This window comes from Neofelis nebulosa, chromosome 6, assembly GCF_028018385.1.
Source record: "Neofelis nebulosa isolate mNeoNeb1 chromosome 6, mNeoNeb1.pri, whole genome shotgun sequence".
Lineage (NCBI taxonomy): Eukaryota > Metazoa > Chordata > Mammalia > Carnivora > Felidae > Neofelis > Neofelis nebulosa.
The window spans coordinates 25,948,222-25,974,000 of NC_080787.1; the positions used below are offsets into that span (position 1 = coordinate 25,948,222).

Consider the following 25,779-nt stretch of genomic DNA (forward strand, 5'->3'; position numbering starts at 1 on the left):
TCAGGTCTCCACCTTGCTCTGTCCCTGACCTCTACACCCAGATTTAAAGAGTTTACCTGATTAGGTCAGGCCCACCCTGATATCTCCCTTTTAATTAACTCAGAGTCAACAGATTAATTACCTTAATTACATATGGAAAATCCTCTTTGCCACATAAAGTAACATAATCACAGGCATGATACACCATTCTATTCATAGATTTCACCCACATTCAAGGGGAAGAAATTATACAAGAGTGAAGGTCATTTAAAATTCTGCCTTCCACGCATATCTACATGTACAATGAACACATACACTGTGTGTGTTCTGGAGTATGATTTTTAACATTTAATATGCCATAAGTATCTATCCTGCCTAATAAATGTAGATCTGCATTTCTGTGGCTGAATAAATTCTGTTTCATATTTCAAAACAATCACATATTGGACAGTTAGGCTGTTTCCGATTTTTCTTCTTGCAAATTACACAAGGATGAACATTCAGATATATTTGTCTTTGCACCTATGCAAAGATTATTTGGTGCATATAAATTCCAAGGAAAGGGGTTTACTGAAGGGATAAACTAAACCAATGCTATGACAGTCCCTCTGAAGGTCCCTCAGCAATGCATGATGCTATTTTTCCAGTGAGGATCTGCCTTTGGTGAAGATTCTGTGGGTCCTTTGTACCAATTCTGCTGAGTTATTAGCATCCTTGAAAGAAGTTCTAGAAATCACTAGCTGTCACTGCAGGAAACAGACAAAAAGTAACATAAAGCACTTGTCACTTGTCACCCCCATCGTTATTCTCCCTCAAAAAAGTTATTTTCAACTTGATTAAATAGCTCTCAATGAAATGAGGGCTTTATTTTAATTTCCACACCACTTCTTTAGAAACCAGCAACAAGAAAACTAGATCACTTTGAAGGTTTATAATTTTCTTTTACCTTTAAAGTGACACTGTGCATTCTGATTGTAGAGTGAGAAGTCAGGTTTCAAATGAAGCCTCTGAGAAAATATAAAACTGTGAATCTTAATAGCTAACAAACAAACAAGAGTTTAATTACACCTGCCTTGGAGATGTCCTACACTTACTAAAGGTTGTCCTTGCTTTTCAACCAAGCAATTCCTAAGGGCTAGCTTTAGTGCTGGGAATGTGATGGGGAACCAGACAGAACGCCAGAAGTGAATCACTCATGTTACGAATGCATAATGAAATTACAAGATGAAAACAGAAAGACCATGACAGATCTAGATAAAGAAACTTTAAAATAACCTTTCAGGAAGCATATGTATTTCCCAACCTGCAGAGCAAGGAAATGGAATTCAGAAAAGTCTGTAAATATTAGTCCCTTTCACGGGGGACCTTGAAATCAAAGACAAGCATGTGTAACCAGAAATACTTAACATCCAGCCCAAAGTGAACTCTCATGGCATGAGTTCTCCCTGGCTATTCTTCAGCAGAGAGAATGGCATGATTTAAAAAAAGCCCCATGGCTTCGGAGGTAGCACCCTCCCACTCTGTTCATGGCCGGCCTGGGAGCACAGCCATTGGCTTACCACCCACTGTCTAAGGCCCAGCCCCAACCTCAGTTCCTTATCTGAGATCTGAAACTCAAAGCATGTTTATCTTGTTCAAGGCTAACCTGGCTCAGGGTATTTGAATTTAAATAAGGAGATTCTGCCATCTATTAATCTAGGGTAGTGGTGTAACAGTGGAATCTTAGCAAGAGCCAGGATTGCTAAACACAGATTGCCTACACGGATTGTGTAGGAAGCAGGACTATGTCCATTTGGGATTTTGCAAATGTTTCATTGCTGTTTCACTGGATCTCTCTGCCTAATGATGCACTTTCACTGTTCTGAAGGGAGGTGAGCAGTCGTGTTTAAGCTCACAGTGACCTTCCTTCCAGCTTTAGTGCAAAGATGCAGGCTCTCAAGTGGGAACCAACCTCATGTGCCTGTCCAACACCTCCACACCTTGACCTTGACCTACATCTACATCTCCCTCCCCCTGCGGACAATGCCTCCACACCCATGCATGGTCTGACTCTCCACCTCATCCTCCTGTGCTCTTTGTATTCCCATCTTTTATTCCATCTCCTATTCTCTGTTCCTGCTTCCTGTCCACTTGTTCCTCCTCTGTAGGCACAACAATCTCTTCTAATGTGAAAATCACCAAAACAATCCTCCCTGTGTTGCATTACCTTCTAGCCACTGCCCTATCTTCACAACCTAGATCACTCTGAGGGGAGAAACCTGTGCTCCCCGTGCTCCCCTCCTCTGGCTCTGTCCTCACTCTCCTCCACCAGCAGTGCAGACACCAATAACTTGTCCAATCCCGAGTGTCACTTGTGCACGGAAAAATGTCTCTAGGATTTCACTTCCTGGGTTTCTCATGGGCACCAGAGTTCATCACATCCAAAATTGAACTTGTCACCCACCCAGTACACACACCCCAACACAAACCGTCTTCTCTTCCTCCTTCATTCAGTCTTGGTAAATGGAGCCAGCATACTCCCTGGAAACATGAAAGTCTTCCTTCCTTCATCCATCTCCCTCACCACCACAAGCCTGTCGGCAGTACCCGCCCATGGCTCCCTGCCCTCCCAAGGGATGGAGGCCACCTCAGCTCTGTCACCCATCCTGCCACCCCACCCACCTTCCACAAAGACAGATCTGCAAATTTAACTTGCCCAAGAATAGAGCTCAATTATTTGATTTGTGATAAAAGGATCTCACAGTCTCATCCTCCCCTATGGCATAGCTCATGGTTTAAGAGCATGGGCCCCAGAGCTCCACAGCTAACCAGCTGTGTGACCTCAGGTAAGATTCTTAACCTCTCTGTGTTCCTGTTTTCTCCCATGCACACTGGAGTTAAGAATAATAGTACCTTTCTAATAGGGTATGGGAACATCAGATGTACCAATGAACATAAAAGTTTGACAACAGTGCCTGGCACACAGTGAGTGCTATGCTATTTGTCAGTTTTGTGACTTCCTGCCCATGCTTGCCTCCCACCCCTCCTTCCCCCATGCACACAGAGATGGGAGCATGGCGCCCTCATGCCGCAACAAACAGTGTGCAGTCCCCCAGACTTGCCGTGTGGGCTATTTCATGCCTCCACAATTTTGTTCTTTCATCTCTCGACTTTCTAAACTCCCACATTTTTCAGGACTTAGCTCAAATATCACTCCTGCTGTGAAGCTTTTCTTCACACCCTGAGAGTTGCCCCACTGAGACCTCAGTGCATCCCAAACCAATTTCCACTGTAGCTAAAACCACTGCTCCTAATTATTTTTAAAAGTCTCAGACTTAACTATTTTGGGGCACTTATTGCATTCCAGGCATTTATATGCATTATCTTGTTTAAGCCTCACAGAAAATTGGTTTACCTATTTGTCACTCCTCCTGGATCATGAGGGTCTTTATGGGCAAGAACCTATGTGTTGGTCATTGACACATCCCCAGCACCTAGCCTGGTACATAAAGGGCACATCATTAAATTAATAACTCTGACTTGAGCCAATCAAAGATGAGCCGAACTCAGGGATGGGAACATGTCCGAATTCCTGACATTGAAGGACATTTAGGCAAAGGATAACTGTAGTTGGATTTGAAATTCAACAGTGCTATAAACAAAGACTGCAAGAACTACCTCACCCTGTTAAATTGTTATTACTATATGAATATTTTCTATAGCACAGACAGGTTAACGTGCTCTCATTTTTTTCTATACTGTCATATAATTTCAGGTCTTTCCAAGGACATAACAATATAATTCGTGATACCATTTTATTCCATGGTTTTGTCTTAAGGGTCACATGTGAAGTTCTGAAAAGTTTTGCATGACCCTCAGCTCGTAGACTGACCACCTTTGATAAAGGGTAAAGAGATACTTGTTCTGACATCTTTTTATTCTTGTTGGACACCAAATGGAAATTTACCACAAATTTGAGACAATTATAATCAGGAGTTAATGTTATAGTTTCTATGGCAATGGCCTAAGCCCATAAACACAAGCATTTTATTGCTTAATTGTTACAGGAAATATGCTTTTTATAAATCTAATATGCATAAATATAAATATAAAAGAAATTCAAACATATATGTATTTCTATTTCAATTAACTTTTTTTTTCTACCCGTTTAGCACATAGTGCTTTCTGTTTCATTAAAGCAGAGAGTGGTTAAGATCAAAACTGTTTAGGGTGCCTGGATGGCTCAGGCTGTTAAGTATTAGACTCTTGATTTCAGCTCAGGTCATGATTTCATGGTTCATGAGATCGAGCCCTGTGTCAGGCTCTGTGCTATCAACACAGAGCCTGCTTTGGATTCTGTGTGTGTGTCTCTCTCTGTCCCTCCCCCATGCATGCATGCTCTCTTTCACCCTCTCTCTCTCTCTTTCTCTCTCTCTCTCTCTCTCTCAAAAACAAACATTAAAAAAAACCTGTTTAATGCTCTGGGTGGTCTTGAAACTGATATTAGAGGGAAAGAGCCATGTTCAGATACCTGGTGCCCTCCCATGGTGCCAATGGAATGCATCTTCCCAGCAAACTCAAGGCCAGAATATCTCTCGGAGTCTTCAATTTGGTTTAAGCCATTCCAGCAATTTGTATATAGCATATTTGCAGGAGTTTTGGTCAACTTTTTATTGAATGGGATGGGAAGTTTAATCTCACCAGAGCGGTGTTTTCTCAGGAACTACCACTGCTGGAATGAAGCCTGGATGAAAAGGTCTGATCTTCCTGTTGGATTTGGAGGTTGGCAAGTCGTGGACAGCACCCCCCAGGAAAACAGTGATGGTAAAACTGCATCTTCCCTCAGGGAACTTCTTTCACTGCCATCTTTATTTTGCTGTTAGGATTGCTTTTGATGTGTGGGAAACACTCCCTTTGGGAACCAACATCAAAAGTGTGCTTCCTGGGCACATGTACAGTATTAGCTGCCTGTCAATCAGGTTTAATTTCCTTTCAATGGCTGGCTTTCCCCTGATTATTCTATAACTGGTAAAAAAAAATTTTTTTTAAAAAGCACAAAACTTAACATATATAATTCATCTACTCTTGCTTTGATAAGCAGTTTTGAAGACAAGAGAAAAAAATATATCTGTGTAAGCATTTTTGCTAGGCTCTAAAATATACCTCACTCAGCCCTCTGTGATATACAGTTATAAGATATAAGGCAGTAGAGAAAATAAGGAACTCAAAAAATAGTTACAGATCATCCTTTAAATTGTTGTTTTCCCAGAACCTGATTTCTTTTTATGTTGTTTGATTTCTTCCAAAACTTAAGTATGTGAGTATTTGTCATCTAACTTACAGGCTATGCTAAGCAATGAGCGGCAGCTGTGACCTCCCCCAGACTTTTATAAAATCACATCATAAGCCTCCATTTCTCTTTAATATGATGATAAACATCAGTGGCCTGGGGACATTATGTTTACTTCCTCAGGTGTTGATATGAGATATTGACGTATGTATATATACATATATATCCATAAACATTCATTACTTATTCATAAGAGTCTCTTATGCTTTATTTATGCTGGATTTTGAGGAAGAATGTTCAACACTTTCTGGTGTTCTGGATCATATATCATGAGGAGACATCAGAGATGACTAATGGCAGTTAATTTCTTATTAACTAGAGTTAGCTGGTTAAAATAAGGAACTTTATCAAAGTATTCATATACCTACTAACTTCCTGAATGCATGTTGGGCATTGATCAACATGTGTGGTTAATGTCCAAATTTCCCTATTTAACACTTGACATATGTCCATAATGTCCAAAACCAAAAACCAAGAATCAAAACAAATAACAACACAACCACTAGGGACACATTACCCTTTCCAACATTCCAAACACCAGTTGGTTGTAAAAGGATCAAGCCTATGTAGGCAAACAGCTCGGTACAAACACACTTGAGTATGTGTTGTAGGTGGAAGAACAGACACAGAAATAGTGATGCCCTGCATGCTTCTCATGGCTTCAAATTTTTTTTTTTTGAGGAGACATTTCCAACAAAGCCATCTTGATTATACATGTTGGTCATTTGCCCTCTCTGACCATGGGAAGCATTTGGGCTAATTCAGCAATGAAGTTGGGAACACTTGCCTCTACAGAGCCTGTATCTGCGTCTGGACAGAATTGAAGATGACAAACTCATACTTCCCTTCCTCTGTGTGATGCAGGGATGTATCGGTGTGGTCCAGCCTCTGTTCAAGCCATTAAGCATGGTCATATTTGCTTCCAGTTTGATGCACCCTTTGTTTTTGCAGAGGTAAGTGAAAAACTGTAGAAAAGTGCTTTCTTCCCCAACCTGTTAACACTTGAAAAATAATACACCAGGTTGTTACTTCTAAATTTTTCAGGTACATGGCATGTGTTTCATGTCTACAAAGTTAACTAGACATCATTCCAACCTCTAAGCTCTTAAATTAAAATGCAGTTGTTACTTAACTTTTTTCTTTCTTTGATATTCTAGGATTTTCTCCTTGAAAAGCAATTGCGTTACTAACCTTACCTTAGTTTTTCATGCCCATGAAATAGGTATCAACTGCTCCTAAGAAATTAAGTGGCTAAGTGAATCTTTCAGCTAAAGATTGGTAGAGACAGTCCATGAATTGAAATTTCAGAGCATACTGCTTCACTCCCAGACTAACCTAGCTATTCATGTAAAAACAAAATCAAATGCACGCCAGACATGGTCTTAGTCTGGGAACTGCAACCCATTTTCTGCCACTCCAGGCCATCCTCCGTCCACAGGGAGGGAGAGCCAAATTTCTGGAATATGGAGGGGAGGGAAAGGCAGCCTGGAGGCAGCACACTTAATGGGTTGATGGGGACACTTTGGTGAAGGGTCTGAAATTCTGGAAGATGTGGATGGGGACTAGAAGCAGATGAGGTGGTTGGAGATTACTCCAAGGGGATCTCTAAAATTCAAATTAGATATAAGAGGTGTTGGTAAAGGAGAAGGCTGGGAGGCTGCTGAGGGCAGGGAGTAGAGAGCAGAGAAACATGTGACAGGCTGAGAGGCAGGATTTGCCCAGAGTATAGTTTCACCAATAAACTCAGTGGAGTAATGTCTGTTGTATACTGAGTTCTTACTATGTAATCACTTTGCCTACCATTTGAGGCTCTTAGTCACCCTTTAAAGTTGGTATTATGGGAACGCCTAGGTGGCTCAGTAGGTTAAGCATCCAATTCTTCATCTCCACTCAGGTCGTGATCTCACAGTTTGTAGTTCAAGCCTCTTATCGGGCTGTGTACTGACAGTGCAGAACCTGCTTGGGATTCTCTCCCTCCCTCTCTCTCTGCCCCTTCCCTGCTTACTCTCTCTCAAAATAAATAAATAAACATTTAAGTAAAATAAAATAAAATCAGTATTATGATTCTTCCCATTTTACAGAAAAGAAAATTGAGGCAGAGTGGTTAAGTAACCTTTCTACATTCATTGAACTAATGAATAATAATGCTAAGATCTAAAACCAGGCAGGTACTTATGCTCATGCCAGTAACCATCACACTCTATTACTACTCAGGAATGAATAAATACCTGTTATAAATATGTGGCAGGCACTGTCCTGTGGGGAATTCAGAAGCCTCTTCCCTTAAGAATATAGATTCTTGATGGGAGGTGACAGTACACAAGGCACATCAAAAGTTAAATAACAGTAATACGAGAGACGGTGGAACTAATTGTCAGATAAGCAATGTAGGTGATAAATGATCTATATTTAATACATGCAGATTTGTTAGTTGAGAAATATGGGTCAGGAACTGAGTAGGACAGTAAAGGCCATAAGACATGGTCCAGGGAGGGAGGGTGATATGAGGGCAGACAATAATGACACCTGTGTGATAGCCACAGTGGATGAGCAGAGCATTGTGGGAACACACGGAGGCCAAGGGGGTAAGAAAGATGACGGAGGAAGGAAAGAATTTTAGGCAGAGGGGACAAATTGAGCATCAGGATGGTGTATATGGGAAATTACAAGCTGTGCAGACTCACAAAAAGTGATGCATCAGGGGTGTCAAAGATGAAGGCAGAAGGAACTGGAAGTGGGGACTTTATATCCTCAGAAATGGTTACTCCCCTCCACCACAGGGGAGAGACATAAGCCCGAAGGAGCCTGGACTTGAAGGTGGTGCCTCGGAGGGGTGGGGGAAGGGGAGCTGGGAGGCTGTGCTTTCTCCATTCCCACCTGAGAAGGCAGGGGCCTGAACCCCCCCAAATGACAACAGCAGAGCAGGGAAAGTGGAGGCAGCATCCAGAAATGTTTAGGAAGTAAACATTTAGGAAGTAAACATTAGGAAGTGTGAATATTTAGACAACAAGATCGGGCATTTGAAATACGCAAAGGGAACAGTATTTCTTCCACGGAAACTACCATTGCAGTTGCTAGAAGCCTGGGGGAAACAGGCAGACCATATTTAGAATTTCATCCCCTCGATTTCACTTTGGGATTTGAAGATTTCTCCCAACCTCCCCAGCCGCCAACTGATAATTTACGATGCTGGGAGAACCTCTTAATGGGAAATCACTCTAAAATTCACAAAGACTTGTTTTCATATTTTTATTGTGCTTTATTGCTGCAAAGAAGGAGACCTCTCTCCAAGAGTGCATTGCCTAATAGCTGTTAATGCAAACGCTTTTTGCTATTATTAAATATAGATCGGGGTGTTATGCGTGTCATCGGGATTCACAGATCATAATTACTCTTCTCTCAGCCACTGCAGACTTGTCTGACAGAGCATACAATTTGTTGCTTTGGCACGGGCTGAGCCCCAGGGCTGAGCCATTTATAAGAGACACTCAAGCTGTTCAAAGTGTGTGAGGAATATTTTCTCAAGGGTACCCAGAGTAAGACCGCATGGGGGGCATCGTATTTAACTTTAATGAGAGTGTCCGTGACTCAGGTTCATTCTACATCCTTCCTTCCCTTTTCCATCCGCTGGCTGCGGAAGCCTGCCTGTTGACACCCCAGGCGGTCGGCCGAGTTTGCCTTTTCTTGCCTCTCGCTTCGCTGACTTTCTTGGTCATTCCTTACTCACTTCCGGGCTGGATTAAACATCATGTTCGCTGACGTGTTTTGATCTTCTCAGAGCCATGGTCTCCTTCAGTGAAAGCAGAATCCAAAATAAGAAGTGAAGGGGAGCAGAGGATACAGGCTTCCAGTTTTAGAACAAACCACAGGGATGAAAGGCACAGCACAGGGAATGTAGTCAATGATGTTGTAATAGCGCTGTGTGGGACAGATGGGAGCTACACTTGTGAGCGCAGCATAGCGTATAGAGAAGTTGAATCACTGTGTTGTACACCTGAAACTTATGTAATATGATGTGTCAACTGTACTCAAATTGAAAAAAATAAAAAAAGAGGCATGTGCATGGGAAGCATTCCACCTCTGCCCCTTTCCCTCTCCTCCTCCATTGTAGAAATGTATTCTTCATGTGTCTGGATTTCTTCCAGGGCTTGATGCCATGCCCACTTCTCTGCCCTCCTCCCTTCTCATGCTCTGAGAAGGCCTCCGTTTTAGAAGCCCATCTGCCTTTTCTCTCCCTCGCTCGTGGTGGCCTACAGCTTCTAAAGGGTGAGAGCAGAGCAGTCCTAAGTCCAGAGTCCCCTCCTGAGTTCCCATGTCCACTGAACGCTTGGGTGTTGCTGCTTCGCGTCTATCTTAGCTTCTTACTGTCTCTGTCCTCCCCTTCACACCATTCCATCCCAAACTTGCACATGCATGCACATTCCTGCACATGCACACTCCCCCTTCCCTCCCTGGCACTGAGCTGATGTTTGCAGCAATGACAGCTAGTCCCCCGGGGCCAGGATAACTGCTCCATTGCTCAGAAGCTACGTTGCATCTTCCCTTGCTCTTGGTCAGCAGTTCTCAACTCAAGGTTATTTCACTACCACTTGTTAGTCCATTCTTAGGGCTCCTATTTGATCTAAAATAATTTTTCTATTTATTCAACTACCATATATGATTTGGGAATCAGATTGGCTTCTCTTCTTAATCTTCCTCATGCATCTTGCTGGAAATACTTTCCAAAAACACCATGTGTCCACCCAGGTCTGTGATCCCCATTGTTACCCTTTGGGCTCGGTACAACACTGAGCTCTATGAACTTGACCCCTAGCCCACCTCCCTTCTGCTTTCTTACCCCTCTCCTGTCTGTTCTCCATAAATCAGCCAGAATTGTCCTTTAAAATTGTAAATAAAACACATCACTCCCTTGCCCCCAACCTTCTAATGGATTTCCACCACTGTTATAATAAAATTTTGCATAATAAGTCTTTAAAAGATTCTGTGTGATCTGGCCACTGGCTTTCCTGCCACCCCTATCCCTTCCTCATTTCCTTCCAGCCATCTTGACCTTGTTCTTCTGGCAACATGCAAACATACTCTTGTTTCTGAGTCTTTATATATACCGTTCCTTTTGCTAGGAAAGCCCTCCCCAGCCTCCACCGCACTTTGCATGCCTGACCCCTTGCTGTATCCAGGTCTCTGCACAGGTCACCTTCTCAAAAAGGCCTTCACTCCCCCCACCCCAACCCCACCTAAAATCTCACTTCCTGCCCTTTTATCCTTCTATCCTGCCTTAGTATTATTCCTTCTCTCCCTTCTAGAATATAAGCTCCACGAACGTATCCTCATCACTGAAAGCAAGTTCTAGCACACTGTAGTCATGAATAAATACTTGTTGAATGAATGATGGATGGATGGATGGATGGATGGTTGGGTCAGTGAACCAAGCCAGCAAGCTAACAAAATCTGATGCAGAGTACACTGCTGAGAACAGTCTCAGAGTGATAGGATCCAGATGGTGCCCTCAGGTGCTGGCAAGTCCTGGCGGGAGATGAGGCCCAGGGATGGGGCAGCAGAGAGCACACACAGGTGCCTGAACATGTAGCCGACCCCTACAGGCTGAAGGAATGGCAAGCACAGGGTAGACGGATGGCAATTGTGCCAGAAAGGCTCTCCAACCAAGCAGGTACCCTGTGCCTCCATATGCCCCTAGAGGAGCATCACTTTCTCTGCACAGCCTATTTTGTAGTTATCTCTACTTGAAAGTGAGTGAACAAAGCAAATTTTCCTGGACCCTGAGAAGAGTTTCCATCCTTATTGGTAAAAATTGTAGCTTCTGCCAGCAGTAGACATATGCTCACATTCCACGGGCACAAGCAGAAGTTTGTAGAGAGGGGACCCTTAGCCCACTGCCCCAGCCCACCTTTGCTGAGTCCCTGGGGCTCAGCACCTCAGCAGAGGCTGACTAGGAAGTTCCTGTGTGACAAGGAGGCAAAGGTGTGGTGTGCTGAAACCAGCACTGGGTTTCACGGTGGGATGCCCACATTCTGCATAACCACATCCCTTCACATGTAGGGATAGGACTAGAAGGCCACTAAGACTCCTTTCGATTCAAAAGAAATTACCCTTAAACATAGGACTTTCTCTAGCAGTACTAATCTACCTTTCAGCCCTGCAAGAATGGGAATTTTAAAACCAAGCTCAGAGATATTGAGTAACTTGCCTAAAGTCATACAGTGTAGGTCCAATATTCTTTACAGCATCACCTGTATTTATAACAGTCTACCACAGACATGCAATTGGCCTTGGATGGGGGCCTATCACTGGTACTTTTTTTAAGTTTATTTATTTATTTTGAGAGAGAGAGAGAGAGAGAGAGAGAGAGAGAAGGGGAGGAGCCGAGAGAGAGGGAGAAAAAGAAAATTCCAAGCAGGGTCTGCCCTGTCTGCTTGGAGCTATACTTGGAGCTCATGAACTGTGAGATCACGACCTGAGCCAAAACCAAAAGCTGGATGGTCAACTAACTGAGCCACTCAGGTGCCCCTAGGTTATCACCAGTACTCTTTTAAGCACTCGGGGGCTCATATGCAGCCGAAATGGAGGACCATTACACTGGTGGCTGAAACCAAAAAGAAAGCTTGCTAATGTCGATTGGAAAGAATACTTTCCCTCCACACTCCCCCGACATACATATGCAATAGCCATTTCAAATGTGGGTTTCTCCTCTCCTCTCTCCACAAGGGACAGTACTGCTGGGCTGGCCTGAGATTTTAGCCCACATAAATTTCCTAAGCTCTATACTCCAGAGGAAACAATGAGTTAGCCACTTTCATATTTAGCCTTGTCTCACTGGAAAACTAAACTGTTGTAAGGGCTGTTATTAAGAGGATATTTATCAGCATTGTTGCTATAATTAGCAAATGGAGGAGGGAGCTGTTTGGGCTTGTATGGTCTCCTCCAGAGGGAAAGCCAAAATTCTCAGGAAGCTCATTTAGTTTCCTTAACTCCCCCCACCCCTGCCCCTGCCAAATGATAAATATTCCTTAGGTGTCTGCTCTGTCATTGCCTATTTCTGATTTCATATTTTGGCCTTTCATATTCTATGGCTGGTGCTGTGAAGCCATGGTTATTCTGCTAAAGAACAAGGCCACCATTTATCACCCCTCAGACATCTGAGGCCCATGGAACCACCTGAACCCCAGGCATGAAACCATCTCACCATCTCATGGCAGCACTCATGGTCTGGCAGGAGCATGTGGAAAAGGCAATGCACGATGAAGGTCAGGGAATGGGCGAGCCCAGGTTGAAGGTTAGGGAACAGGCTGTGGGCCAGCCCAGGATTTTCATTCTCTAGCAGGAACCAACTATGTGACTACACACACTTTGCTGACAGCTTCTTGACCCACTTAGCAGCCTCATCTGTAAAGTAGGGAGAATAATATATATTATTATCAGATGTCTATGGTTGTGAGGTTTAAATTACATAATTTGTAAGTGTCCCTGAAACCTCATGGTTATTCAATAAATGATGGCTACTTGTTTTCTCCTTAGTAGAGGTCAGATTTCATGTAAATTCAGAGCATTTTGTGAGAAAACAGCAAAAAGTTGTTCTTCTTAACCTCAATTTGGAAAGTTAGGGTTCTATCATCAAGTTCCACATTACCTAATAAGAACCATTATATTTTTACTCAGTTTTAAAGTTTATATGCCATGCTCACATAGATCCTATCTCACTAAAACGTTCTTATGAAATTGGCAGAACAAGTATAATTATTTTCATTTTATAGAAGCAGGAATGTAAGTTTCTAAAAGTATGCATTCCAGATCAGAACCCAAGGTTCTTGCAGCTGATCCAGTGTGTCTCTCAAATACCCTCAGATATCCTGGCAGTGGCCAATCTCTCTATCTGTCACAACCTTCCTCTCTCCATTCTGTTTTTTTCTTCTTTTTTTTTCTTTATTCTCTTTAGCTTTCTTGGGGTATGATTAATGTAAAAGATTGCACACATTTCACATATACATCTTGATGAGTTCAGACATACCCATACACATGTGACACCCTTCCCACAATGAAGGAACTACACATGGCCATTCCCTCCCAAAATTTCCTTGTGTTCTTTGGTGAGTTTTGGTTGTTTGGCTATGAACACTTAACATGAGATCCTTTAGCTTGCTAATTCCTATGCATCTTCCAGCTTTCAACTTGGCTGTTACTTCCTAACCACGCCCACCCTGGCCCACCCCACTGCCCCAGGTGCTCCCATGGTATCTTAGACGTTCCCCCACAAGGTACTTATTGTACCATATTGCTGGGGTGCTCAGGTCTGGTTGTCCAAGACAGTATTTCAGAACTTCTTTTAAAAATAATAGATGTAGGATCACCTGGGTTGCTCAGTCAGTTGAGATTCTGGCTCTTGATTTTGACTCAGGTCATGATCCCAGGGTTGTGGGAGCATGGAGCCTGCTTAGGATTCTCTCTCTCTCTCTCTCTCTCTCTCTCCTCCTCCTCCTCCTCCCCCTCCTCTGCTTGCTCTCTCTCTCCCTAAAATAAAATTTAAAAAATTAAATATAAAAAAATAATAGATTTAGGGTCCCACCCAAGACCTCCTTGATTGGGCATCTATTTTTTTAAAAGTTCCCCAGGTGATTCTAATGCACAGACTCTCCTTTATTAGAAAGTAAATCCTACAAGGGCAGTCAGTGACCAAATGTATTTTTTCCATCTTTAGGACTATAGCACTACAGTATTTGGGCAGTACTACTTACATATTAATTTATGATATTATTATTATTATTATTATTATTATTATTATTTATTGACTGTTTGATCCACTCCAGGCCCTATGATAAGTAATTTACAGACATCTTTTTAGTTAATTCTGGCAACCACCCTGAGGAAGGTGCTATTATCGTCCTATTTGAAAGAGTAGGAATCTGCAGCTCAGAAAGCATTTTGTGAACACATCAGGGACTGTTTTCAGCTGGAGCTTCTGACAGTGCACCATAGTTGGTATTTCCTACCCACTCCCATGCTAGTAAATGGGATCCCAAGAAAGTGGTTGTAAAGAATATAAAAAGAGACACTGTGGGAATCAGCCTTCAGGCACAGCTTTAGACATTGTTTCTGAAAGGTAGAGTATAAGGCAGAATGTCAGAAGAGTTTGGGGGTCAGCCAGCATGGCCCCAAGATGCTGTTTCCAAACACCACAAATAACATGGTTTAGTTGCTGCACCACTAGAAAATTACCTGAATTTTTCCTGATGGCCTAAATTTTCTAATTTTTCAATTAAAATGCTTTTAGCTACAAGTAACAGAATTAAAATGACTTAAACAAGAGGAATTTAACTATAATTTTTTCTCAGTCCTAAAGGAAGCAGTCCCAAGGTTGACTCAGATATTTAACAGCACTGCTAAGCCCTCATGTGCTTCTTATCTTTCTACTTGGTCATCTTTGTATTGTTGGCGGTATTTCTCTTCACTGTCCCAGGGTGGCTACAGAAGCTCCAAGCATCATGTCGCTTCTTGTGAAAACATGCAAAAGCCAGAAGGAAAGGGCAAACTCTCTCCTTTATAATGGAGGAGAATCCTTCCCAGAAGCCACCCAGCAGACTTCCTCTTCTTCCTGTCAGTAGGTCACATAGCCACTGCTGGCTTAAAAGCAGTCTGGGAAAGCAAGTAACAGGCTTGGTGCTTTTGGCTCATTCTGAGGAGGTGGGATTCACCAGGAAGAAAAAGGGAAGAAAGAAATGGTTGATGCTTGAACAATCAATAGTCCAGATACTCTTAACTTATGACACCTGGTGGCTAATGGAAGCTAGACTGCCCTTGAGATTCATTTTAAAATGAGTCCAGCCCTGTGAATCCAATGTTGTTGAAGAAAGGAACATGTCAACTGTAGGGATCCCAGATGACTACATCCCTGAGAGAGATTTTGGTGACAAGGACATTGAATGATGGCTAATGCTCTCCTCTCCTGTTTTTAGGTCAACAGTGATCTCATTTACATTACAGTCAAGAAAGATGGCACTCATGTGGTTGAAAACGTTGATACCACCCACATTGGGAAATTAATTGTGACCAAAGAAGTTGGAGGAGATGGCATAAGGGATATTACTGATACCTACAAATTCCAAGAAGGTAACTTACTGCCACTGAATGAAGATTTCTTTGCCCAAGCTTGTTTGGTACTTCCCCACTGTCACTATGAAATGTGTCCTGCAAAATGAACTATAAACTCTCATGAGGTAAACACACCACATCCACAATTTTCCTTGTAGTTCTCTTTGTTTGCTCTGAGCAAAATTCCCTTTCACATGGCCTGTGAAAATGATTTGGTTTAAAGTCATGTCTATTTTCATACAATATATAGAATGTATTCTTGCGCACAAAAACACGAAAGAATCTTAACTTCCAATAATAGAAAACATTGTCTAACTAGTATCATTTTAGTTCAATTACAGAAATTTAAACAACCATTCACATTTGTTTAGTGCTTTATGAACTATTTTCACATACATTGTTCCACTGAATTATCACAAAAGTCCCTTGAGACAGATAATACAATATTAACAGGACAGTGTATTCTCACTAATTCAGCCCCATTAGGTTTCAGTTATAAAATAATGTTAATGTTAATAATAGTTATTGTGTAGATGGTTTCAAATGGAGCCATTGAGTTCAAGTCCATTTCAATCAGTACCAGGTGCCTACTCTATGTCTGGAATTGGGTTTGGTGGCAGGGATCCCCATGGTGAGCAGGACCCAGTTTCCATTCCTGGAAAAGTGATAGGATCATCATGCAGAAGGAACTTGGGAACAAAGAAGGAGGACACTCTGTCCAACCAGGAGATCCAGAAAAAGCAGACTAAGATAAGAAAAGTCACAGACCACAATTAAAGAAATATAGACAAGGGCTTCCAGGCAGTGGGAACATCAATGACTAAAGGCATGGAGGTGTGAAGTAGTGTGTGTTTAGGGTCCTGAAGACATTACTAAGCCATCAGTTCAGAATGCCTAGTGACTGGAGACAAAGCCACCCAAGGTCAGGAGTAGAGAGGAGGTAGAGGAGCTTGGGTGCCTTGATGGAGAATGTGGAGTATATTTTACAAATGATTCACCAGCAGAGGTTCTTAGGAGTGGCATTTATTTTACTGAATGGATAGAAATGACAAGTAATTAGCATATACCTAAATATTCATCAGTATTCCTGAAGTGCTAAGAAGTGCAGAATTTGTTTTAAATATTTTAGACAGTCTCTCTGCTCTTATTTAAAAAAGCAATTTGCACTATAAAGAGAAAGCTTGCTGAATTGAGAACTCTCATGCATTGTATTAGAAATTCAGGATTTTTGTCATCTGAACTAGTGAGATTTTGCTGCATTTCTGAAATGGTTCATTCCCTTCTATTGGTTATCATCCATTGCACAACATAGATACAAAGTTGGGTTTTTTTTTTCTTTTTGGCTTTTTCCTGAAATGAGAGTTTTTTTCAACCATAAGTACAATGAAACCAAACAAACAAGTAATGCCCTCTTGTAATAGAGTTACAGGCAAAGAGGCCGGGAAAGGAAAACTAAAAGTCCATAGAAAAAGAGAAAGAAACTAGCAGCAATATACACACATTTATTCGCTCATTCATTCAACAACTTGCTATTAACCACCCACCATATTCCCAGCACTATGGGACCACCCACCATATTCCCAGCACTTGTTCCCAGGAACAAGATGCACAGTCTAGCTGGAGAGATTCTCAGAAGCAAGCCCTCACTGAGTTATGCAGCAGGTCCCTGGAACAGGGGCGGACAGATGCTGCAGGGCACAGAGAGGGGACTTCCAAGCCAGACTCAGGATCCTGGAGGACATTAGTGATGGGCTCACTGAGACAGAAGGATAAACAGGAATCGGCCAGCTGAAGCATGAGGAGAGAGTTCTCCAGGAAAAGGCAGCCCAGTAGGGACTGTAGATAAACTCCTGGTGTGGAAGAAGTCCTGAGCAGACAGTGTTGAGAGCAAGAGGCAACCCTGCAGGGAGCCATCCAGACAACCAGCTGTCTTGTCTAAACCACACAGCAGAGCACCATTTTCATTAGCTGTCATCTATGGAGGTGGCAGTGAAAGCCAAATCAGGGTCAGATGTCAAAAAAGAAAGACCCCCTTCCCCCCAGAAAAAGAAAAAAACTCCACAGCAGAGTCAGGGGCTTGACCAGGGGTGGACACAAGATTAAGAGAAATAAAATGTCCCAACTCTGAATGAGAAAGACCTCTGAGGGTCAGGCTTCCAGAATTTGGCAAGAAGGCAAGGCTCAGAGAGGTGGGCGGTGTGGGGGTCTGGTCCAAGCAGAAGAACCCCTAGATCTTCACAGAGAGCTGTAAGAGACTCCCCATCCTGCTTCTGGGCTGGAGTTTGATCCCAGGAGGTTAATTAGCCTCTTACTCAAGAATGGCAGATGCATTTTAAATTCTGACTTTAGGAATGACCAAGTTGGATGCTATTTACAGAAGGATGCAGAGACTGTGCCGGGATCTGGCGGGAAAGACTGAGTGATTATAGACATCGCCACGGGCCCCTAGGAAAGACTGCTGGCATCCATGGTCATGCATTTGTCACTCTGATTCTCATTATTGAATCTCTCATATAATTTCTCTCTCCATAAATGCTGAATGTGGCCACTAAAATGTGGAGATGAATAAAAACAGATAGAAATTATTACCAGATTTAGGAATTAACTATTTTAATTAACTAAATTGTGGAAAGATCATTTTTCACTTGGATGAACTAAAGCTTAATATTAATTTTATACCTCTTTTCAAATATATAAGATTAGGAAACTATAAAATTTTGAAAACCAGAATTCTTAAAACTTGTGTGGCAATCTATCTTCTTTTATGATGGTGTCTGGATCCCATTTCCTTTTTCTTCCATCAATTATTCCCTCTGTCATTCGTATTTTTGTCTCTCCTTCCCTGTTAGCTCCTTCCCATTTGCATTTAAGCAGGATCAAGTGTCACCTGCGTTTAAAAAAAAGTTACGAAATTCTTTTTCAGCAATATATCCCCCACTGAACGTACCCTGTTCTTTCTTCCTCTTGGCCTCCATGGCCAGACATCTTGGAAGAGCTGCCCGCCCTTGGCGCCCTATCAGGGGCCTTTTCTTTTCATTTCGTGCCTAGCATACCTCAGTTCTGCTACTGGCAGCAGAACCTTGAAGTTCCTCTTCCCAAGTCTGCCAAGACCCCCTGATCACGAAGTGAAACAAATGTTTGCAGATCCCTGCTTGCCTCAGCTTCCTGTGCCTTTTGACACCACTGCTCAGCCCTGGACCTTGAAATTCTCTCTTCCCTTTCTTTGTTCCACTCTGGTTCCATCCCAGCTTACCTGACTCTTTCTTCTATCCCCTTCTGCAACTCTAAACTCCTCTTTTTTCCCCTATCTCTGAAGGTTACTTAGTCTAGGCTCAACCCTTGGGCTTCGTTCCTACCCACTTTACATTCTTTCTCCAAGGCTGATGTTAACATTTGCATATCTACCAATCGCCCCCAGCCCAGTCGGTGTCGTTGGCCCAGCTTCTCTGTTCAACTCCACATTCACTTAAGTCTCCCTTAGAAACCTGAAACAGACCCTTCCCGTATGCCACCTTCTCTCACTCCTCCGTTGCCCAGATGTTTCCCCCACTCCCGACCCCAGTGAAGAGAACACAGTCCCCCCACCCGAGATTTAGCAATGTAGTCAAGCAGCAAACCTTCTAAACGTCCCCTTTGAAATAGTTCAAATTCACCTCCTGTCCTATCTCTATACCATGACCACGCTCTGAGAATTTAAAGGTATCAGGTGTGGAAAGCCCTTAGCATAGTGCCTCATTCAGAATAAGTGTCCAGTAAGAGTTAGTTTCTGCTCCTGCCAGTAGTTCTATCATTATCACAATACTACTACTCTTAGCTCGGGCTTTGAGTATTTTTCTCCCAGCTACCTGCGGGAGCTTCCCAATTCCACCTTCCCCCCACATCCTCTTTCTTTCTGTCTAATGCATGCATTGCTGCCAAAGTGACATATCTAAAATATAAATTTGAGTCTGCTGCTTAAAAGCCCTTCCTCTCCCCTATTGCCTGAAGGGCATTCCAATCAGAGCTCGCCAAGCCTCTGCTAGTTGCCTTTAGGGCACCCTCGCTGCACCTCCAGACCACATCCACAGGCATCCCAAGAAGCAGCAGCCAGGAGAGCTGCTGACAGTCATCCACAGAGCCAGGCTGCCACTGTCTTCATGCCCTTGTTCTTACTGTGGAAAGAAAAACCCTTCTGAGAAGACTTCCCGGCCCCCAGGAGGTGTTGAGTCTCTCCCCCCTGTTACTGCCCCACACACAAATGTCTGCCCCAGAGTCTGTGATGGACACATGTACAGTGATCTCTCTGCACTTGTGTCCAAGACCTGTGAGCGAAGGGCTGTGCTTCTCTTCGGAGCCTAGTACAGTGCCTGGACGTTATAGTGGCTCAACTCACACCAAATCATCAAATGAATGGTAAGGCAGGTGACACTTTCACAGGTGAACTTACATGCACATCACATGTCCCAAACTGGACTATTTCGTATCTATTATAAAGATGAAAGTTTTGTCTCTGGATAAAAGCAATGTGCCTCTCCAATGTGCTTCTCCATCCTTCAGAACCTCTGTTCCAGGCTGGATCGTAGGTCCTGGGGACATGTAGATGGGTTCTAGTGGGGAAAATAATGTCATGCAGAGTCAAGTACTGGGAAAAGGACAGAAAACCAGGCAATGTGTCAGTGAGAGCTGAGAGAGCTGGGTTTGGGGACACGTTACACAGGGTAATGGAGGGGGGTGCTCTCTGAGAAGGGGACATCTGAGCTAACACCTGAACAATGAGAAGAAACTTCCACAGACATAAAAGGGGGCTTTCATTATATCTGAGCTAATGGAAAGCTGCTTTTGACCTTGCTCCTGGAGGCCACAGAGGAATCTCAAAAAATGTAATCTGGCTTTAGATCATTCTCCCACGGCACTGAATTCATGGCCCTGAATTATGGAAGATGTCAGATCATAAAGCACAACCACAGAGAGACGGGGATTCTGCAGTGCTCTGGGGAGACCCTGACGTCCCTGCCTCCTATGTGGGCCTGGCTTCCTGCTCACAGGGCCGGCTGATCCTCAGAGGGGGGCCAGAGGCACCTCTGTCCATGACCCTATAGAAAGTCTCTCGTGGCTCACCACAAGCCTTCCGCAGCCCCTTCTCCTCATTGGGACCAGCTCGGCCTCTCTCCCCACCAAGGTGGCACTCTCTGACCAGGCCCCGGCTGCTGGGGTTCCCCTCCTGCATTTTGCCTAAATGCATATCTGGTGGCCATCCAAAGCAGTAATCAGTAATGCTCTCTAGAGGAGCTGTTTGCCAGGTGCTCTCTGCTAAAACATTTCCCTGAACTTTCCTTTTCATGGCCCCTCATTCCCCTTATTATTATCTCCCTCTTATTGATCTGTAAGCATGTGTGCTAGCCAATGCTTGTCCTACACCAGTTGTTCCTGGCACATTCTTACAATCTTGACAATGAGAGAAATTGTTAACACACACACACACACACACACACACACCACACTCAAGCTTGTTTGCAACACCTATTGTCATTTTCTGTCTTTGCAAAGTACTGGTAGCTGCTGATTCTCATGCGCATACTGCCTCTAACCTCCTAACAATCCTCTGACGAAAACACCCTTTTTTTTTGTTTTTTTACAAATAAGGACATGGATAGTAACAATAGTGCATGCCTTGTAGAGTTGTCTGAGGAGTAAATGAGACAGTGCCGAGCACACACTTAAACACAATACCTGTCACATCGTTATCAGTGGTAGATATTGTTATTGGCTTCTTCATCTGCATTGCATCTCATTACTAAGGTAGAAGACATTATTTTAAAGTTAACAAATTTAGAGACACCTGGATGGCCCAGTCTGTTAAACCTTTGACTTCAGCTCAGGTCATGATCTCACCATTCAGTAGTTTGAGCCCTGCATCGGGCTCTGTGCTGACAGCTCAGAGCCTGGAGCCTGCTTTGGATTCTGTGTCTCCCCGTCTCTCTGCCCCTCCCCAACTCGCACTCTGCTTCTCAAAAATGAATATACGTTAAAATATAATTTTAAAAAATTAATGAATTTAAAAGTTTGCATTTTTATTTCAAAGTGATTTTTTTTTTTTGCTAAACATTTCCATGACTAGTTTTCACAAGTCAAAGAATTTGCTTCTGTGTCTTCCACGATACACAAAGATACACCCAAAGGTAGTCAGGTGGTAAAGAGAATAATGACTATCTTTCCATACCTCCTCAAGCCCTGTCCCCTCAAGCCAAGCACTTTGTCCAGGGCTCTGTAAGGAAATATCAGCCCAGCTGAGCCAAGAGGAGCAAACCCTGAGGCTTGACTTGTACCTGTATGTTTTGCTTCCACACCTGCACAAAGCTATTGTTTGATTCTTCCAGAACTTACCCCTTTTCCTCCCTCCCCCACCCCCGCCTTCATCTCCTCCTCTGACACCTTGGAAATCCCAACAGAAGACATTTACCTAAAAACAGCACACACATCTCAAACTGCATTAGAAAATATGGTGCACCACCAGATGCCAATAGGTGCCCCTCAAAACAAATGTGTTCAGTGTCAGATGAATTTGGGAAGTCTTGGTTAAATAAGTCTCCTCACCTTAGGGCTCAATCTCAGAACCTCTGACAGGCTCTAACGAACACAGTGAACATCCGGAGGCACTAGAGAACCCAGTGCTCGCCACGGGAGATTGGTCTTAGAGCCCTTTGGCAGGGAAGGCTTGTTAACAACTGGTCATGTCTGAGTGGATGGGGCTGTGCACTGCTTGGGAAAAGTGATCTCTGCACTCTTTCGGGGCCACCTGGCAACAGGGGAAGGAGTAGAGGGCAGAATGGCAGCTGCCCAAGGGTCAGCTCAGCAGGAGCAAAGGGGAGAGACCCAAGTGGAAAGAGAGATGAGGAATACAGGTCTTACCAGAAAGATCCATGAATAGGAGAAAATTCGTATAGCACCAGCTGGAGTGGTTAGATGTAGCTATTGCCAAAATCTTTACTTAGAGATCCCCAAATTCTAGCTAGGATTTGGGGAGAGAAGCAAATTGATGCCACTATTTGAGAAGAGGTAGATTGTGCCACTCTACCTGCTGAACCCCATAGTAGCAGCACTGGGGAAACAGCCCTTAGATCAAGTCTGTTAGCATCCCCCTTGCAGGTAAGCCCTGGTCATGCCACCTAACTCAGCAGCCTGGGCAGACCAGAACTCTGACTTTGCAGAATTGGTAACATAGGAATAATGGTGACACACCTGTCTTGAAGGGCAGTTGTGTGGCTTATGGAGGCTACCCAGCAAGGACAACACTGTGTGTTTATTAATTTCTCTTTGATGGATTGCATTTATTTTTTTCCTATCATTATTTCTGCCTCTTTCCTAGGCCAAGAAGAAGAGAGGCTGGCTCTAGAAACTGCACTGATGTATGGGGCTAAAAAGTCCCTCAACACAGAAGGCATTGTCAAACCAAGGTCTGACGTGGACATGGATTTTGAAGTGGAGAAAGCCGTGCTGGGAAGAGACTTCAAGCTCACCATCACCTTCCAGAACAACAGCCCCAACCGTTACACCCTCTCAGCCTATCTCTCAGGCAACATTGTCTTCTACACAGGAGTCTCCAAGACAGAATTCAAGAAGGAGACATTTGAAGTGACGCTGGAGCCCATGTCCTGTAAGCTAATGAGGGGGCTCTTCTCCTTGGGAATTGTTCTCTGCTTCCCTGTCTGTCTTGGTGGTATCACTCATTAATAACTTCCAAAGTTAAAATCCTGTCCCAGAGCTCAGGAGCATGAACCACATGGGAGAATCCCTTTCTCCCAGGGGGGCCTCAAATGTCACCTTCACCTCTCATGCATAGAAGTGAATACTGAGGGGTGCCTGATTGGCTCAGTCAGTTAAGCCTCCAACTCTTGATTTCAGCTCAGGTCATGATCTCACAGTTTGTGAGTTCAAGCCCCACATCAGGCTTTGGGCTGGCAACAAGGAGCCTGCTTAGGGTTCTTTATCTCTCTCTCTCACTCTCTCTCTCTCTGTCACTCTCACTCTCTGTCAATAAATATTTAAAATTTTTTTAAAAAAAAAAGAAGAGAGCACCAAAATTGTCAAAGCCTAGAGCCCCATGAGTCATGAGAATTAAATGTAATTTCTTGCTACTTGAAGTGTGGGTTGAGGACCTGAAACATCAGCATCCCCTGGGAGATGATTGGAAATGCAGACCATTAGGCCCCACCCCACATCTGTCAAACCAGGATCTACATTTTAACAAGATCCCAAAGGGATTTTAGTGCCCAGGAAAGTTTGTGATGCACAGGTGTCAGACAGCAGGCCACCCACTGGTAATTCTCCCTGAGTCAGGTAAAGTTTTGCAGGCTACCCCAGTAGGAATGATGTGTTTTGCTTTACCATTTAGGAGGCAGGAGATCTAAGCTCTGCAGACAGGCCATTTCTGAAAACTCATCTGCTGATGTATAGGGACAGCGATGAGCCCACCCTTGAGAGAGGACGCTAGAGACCCAGGATGTGCTGTCCAGGAGCCTTTGAAGGGTTTTGTTCTCTCTGCTGCCTCTTCTGGGATCTCTTTCTCATCCTTGATCCTAGACAGCCTCCCTCAAATGCATGGCCTTCCAAAGCATCTCCTTCACTGTAAAAGTTCAGAATATTTTAAGCAGGATTGGGCTGGACAGGCTCCAGCTTGCATTGGAGGTTGCAATTTCAACCAGTCTTGAATAGTACCCATTTCTTGGGGTACTAGTATTTAGGGGGCACAAAAGTTGGTCACATGACTGGTAGAATCAGTTAACCAGGAAAACCTGGTCTCTAGGCCAAGCATGTCGAATTAGAGCAGGCTAGAAAGGACCTGAACGCTTCAAGGCACTAGATTTCTGTTGACCTGACATATGGCCCAGAAAAAGAAAAAAAAAAAAATTAAAGGTGAACAAATAATAAGTTTTTACAACATGGAGGCAAGCAAGACTAATATGCACCCCCAACCCCAGACAACCAACTCATACACCCAATTGTTTTCAAGCTTTCTAGATTCACCAGTTGTCCCAAGCCGCTGTGAATATACCCTTCTGAGGCTTTAGAAAGATAGCCCCAGGAAAGTGGGGAACTGTTCTGAAAAATCCTAATTCCAAGACTGAGCTATTCCATAGCTGTAATAATGTGGCTAACAATTAGGAAATCACCATAGTATTTGGGGGTGGGGGGGTGGTAAAACTGGGAGATCTAGCACTTTTCCTATATCCCTCGAGGTAGGGAAGGTAATTATTAATGAAAAGAGTAGTCAGTATAAAGGATTCAAGAGAACAGGCATCCCAATTGGTTAGAACAGGCAGACACAGTGGAGTTTACAGAAACTGGATCTTGAAATTAGGTAAATAGAGATTTAGGTAAATCGAGACTACCTCACCTACCAGCTGTGTGCCCTGAGGCAAGTTACTTAAGTGATCTGATCAGAGCTCTTCTGTTCCTGGGAACAATACCACCCACATCACAGGGTTGTAGATTCATTCCCCAAACCTTTATTTCATGCTGAATGTCTAGATACTGTTTTGGAGGCACAGCAGTGAGCACAACAGAAGTGCCTACCCTCATGGAATTTGTGGTCTTAAGGGAGTGAACAATAAACAAACAAGTACTATATAGTATGATTATGCATATAATAGGAAAATATAAAACAGGGTAAAGCAGGGTGAGGGATGAAGGGGATGCTGTGTGGGTAGGGTGACCAGGGAAAACCTCTCTAACCAGGTAACATTTAACAGAAACCTGACAGAAGGAAAGGAGCAAGCTTTGCAGCCAGAAAAAAACTGTGAATGCAAAGGCCCTGAGGCCAGAGCATGTCTGATGTGTTCAAGGAGTAGGCAGGAAGCTGGAGTTGGGAGCAAAGGTGGCCAGAGAAGAGTGGTGGGTGTAGATTATGTAAAGAACTGTGAGCCCTTGTGAGGACTTTAGCTTTGATTCCAAGTGAGTGCAGGAGCCCATAGAGGGTTTTGAGCAGAAATGAGGCATAATCTCACTCAGCTTTAACTATGCACCATCCTTTTCCCACTTCACGGGAGACCCAGAGCTCCATCTTCTTCCCCTTTTCTCCCTAATCCTATGAGATAAGAAGCTTATATGATTTTGTAGGCTAGAATGGCATGATCCATTAACCCTCTCAGTCATTGATCTAGGGACAGCCGGCCAGGTGGCATTGGCTGTAGGCAATAGGTTGCATACTGCAATTGAAAATAAATTGCAATAAAATAAAACAAAATAAAATAGTATAAAATAAAATAAAATAAATTGCAGTATATTGCAAAATGCCACTTGACTCTAGACCTTGATCAAGCAAGTCAGAGTACAGTCCTAGGAGGCTGTGTTACAAAGAAAGTTTTCCAAGTAGAATGGGAGGCATACTTTCC

At 43.4% G+C, this 25,779-nt stretch overlaps 1 protein-coding gene across 3 annotated transcripts in view; it reads left to right on the plus strand.

The window, feature by feature from the left end:
- The window catches only part of F13A1 (coagulation factor XIII A chain), a 250,016-nt gene that overhangs the window by 111,850 nt on the left and 112,387 nt on the right, over nt 1-25,779 (plus strand). For all 3 annotated transcript variants that reach the window (XM_058733106.1, XM_058733108.1, XM_058733107.1), the window contains exons 9-12: nt 4,679-4,782; nt 6,173-6,261; nt 15,274-15,427; nt 22,755-23,042. In XM_058733106.1, coding sequence (XP_058589089.1) covers nt 4,679-4,782; nt 6,173-6,261; nt 15,274-15,427; nt 22,755-23,042 — 635 coding nt within the window. The remainder of the gene's footprint in view (nt 1-4,678; nt 4,783-6,172; nt 6,262-15,273; nt 15,428-22,754; nt 23,043-25,779) is intronic.